We start from the raw sequence: 1,193 nt of genomic DNA on the forward strand, positions 1-1,193 counted from the left end.
GGGAACAAATATATTTTGTTTGCTTTAAGACAACTGTTTACTTGAAGAGAATAGGTAACAGGGAAGAAAAACTTGAGGGACTATTAGGAGCCCTTGCACAGACCTGTGGAGAACATCGTGACAAAGTATCCTTGCAGCAGGACCCAGCCTTGCCTAGAATCTGAACCTGCCTCATCCAAGACAGGCCAGTGATGTGCAAGATTAGTTCTGATGTGTGTTCTTCTGTGGCCAGCCTGGGGGGGACTAGATTCAATGTTCTCAGACCCATAACATAGAAAGGGATGGGCAGGGTGGTAGTAAGACTGAAAACTTTCCAAGAGACACACAAGGCCCAAGATACTGCCACACAAGGTGAAGCAGACCTGTCCTTCCTTACTCAGCTCTCCTACCTCATAAGCTTCATGTCCAAAGGTTCAAACTGGGCGGGAGGCTGCCGACTGTGCTGGTGTACATAGGTGATATGCTGGGCCAACCTGGGAATAGTGGAGGCAAGGAGGAACACTCTTTTTGGTGCTATGCACCCTGTGCCCCAACTCTTATCTTCCTCTTCCCTGGGCTCCATTGCCTCACAGTGTGGCAGGGAAAAACATTACCAAGAAATCCTTACCAGCGTCTCAGCCCAGACCCACCATTTCCCTAAGAATCGTGGAACCATTTTCATGAGAATTTGAGGGCTTTCCAATTTCTCCTCCCTCCCAATCATCTCTAAGGTATGTCTCTTTGAGTGTTGAGCTTAATTCACCGTAGGTCATTGTCTCGGTCAGGGCGGTCCTGGATTAGCCAGAGAAGGTCAAATCGAGAGAGGAGTGCGGCAGGAAGCTGTATGTTCTGTTCCAGGCTGCGGCGAGGGTTGTAGCGCCCATAGGCAGGGTTGGCAGCAGCCAGGATGGAGCAACGGGCATTGAGGGTGGTTAGAATGCCTGCCTTGGCAATGGAGATAGTCTGTTGCTCCATGACCTCATGGATGGCTGTGCGGTCAGCCTCAGCCATCTTGTCAAACTCATCGATGCAGCACACACCCTGGTCAGCCAGTACGAGGGCCCCACCCTCTAAGGTCAGTTCTCCAGTTACAGAGTCTCTCAGCACAGCTGCTGTAAGCCCCACTCCAGAGGAGCCGCGACCTGTTGTGTACTGGCCTAAATGGCAGGGTCAGGAAGACAGGAAACAAGCAGACATGTTTAGCAAAAGGGAAA

At 50.9% G+C, this 1,193-nt stretch overlaps 1 protein-coding gene across 1 annotated transcript; it reads right to left on the bottom strand.

Annotated features, from left to right (window-relative positions):
* Positions 1–223: 223 nt before the first annotated feature.
* Positions 224–1,163, bottom strand: LOC102255010 (DNA replication licensing factor MCM7-like). Its single transcript, XM_005852934.2, has 2 exons — positions 743–1,163; positions 224–473 (listed from the first exon to the last, which is right to left on the bottom strand). Exons 1-2 carry the CDS (start codon positions 988–990, stop codon positions 386–388), a joined length of 336 nt encoding a protein of 111 aa, XP_005852996.1. The 5' UTR covers positions 991–1,163; the 3' UTR covers positions 224–385.
* Positions 1,164–1,193: the final 30 nt, after the last annotated feature.

The sequence above is a fragment of the Myotis brandtii genome, unplaced genomic scaffold, assembly GCF_000412655.1.
Source record: "Myotis brandtii unplaced genomic scaffold, ASM41265v1 C42222420, whole genome shotgun sequence".
Taxonomy (NCBI): Eukaryota; Metazoa; Chordata; class Mammalia; order Chiroptera; family Vespertilionidae; genus Myotis; species Myotis brandtii.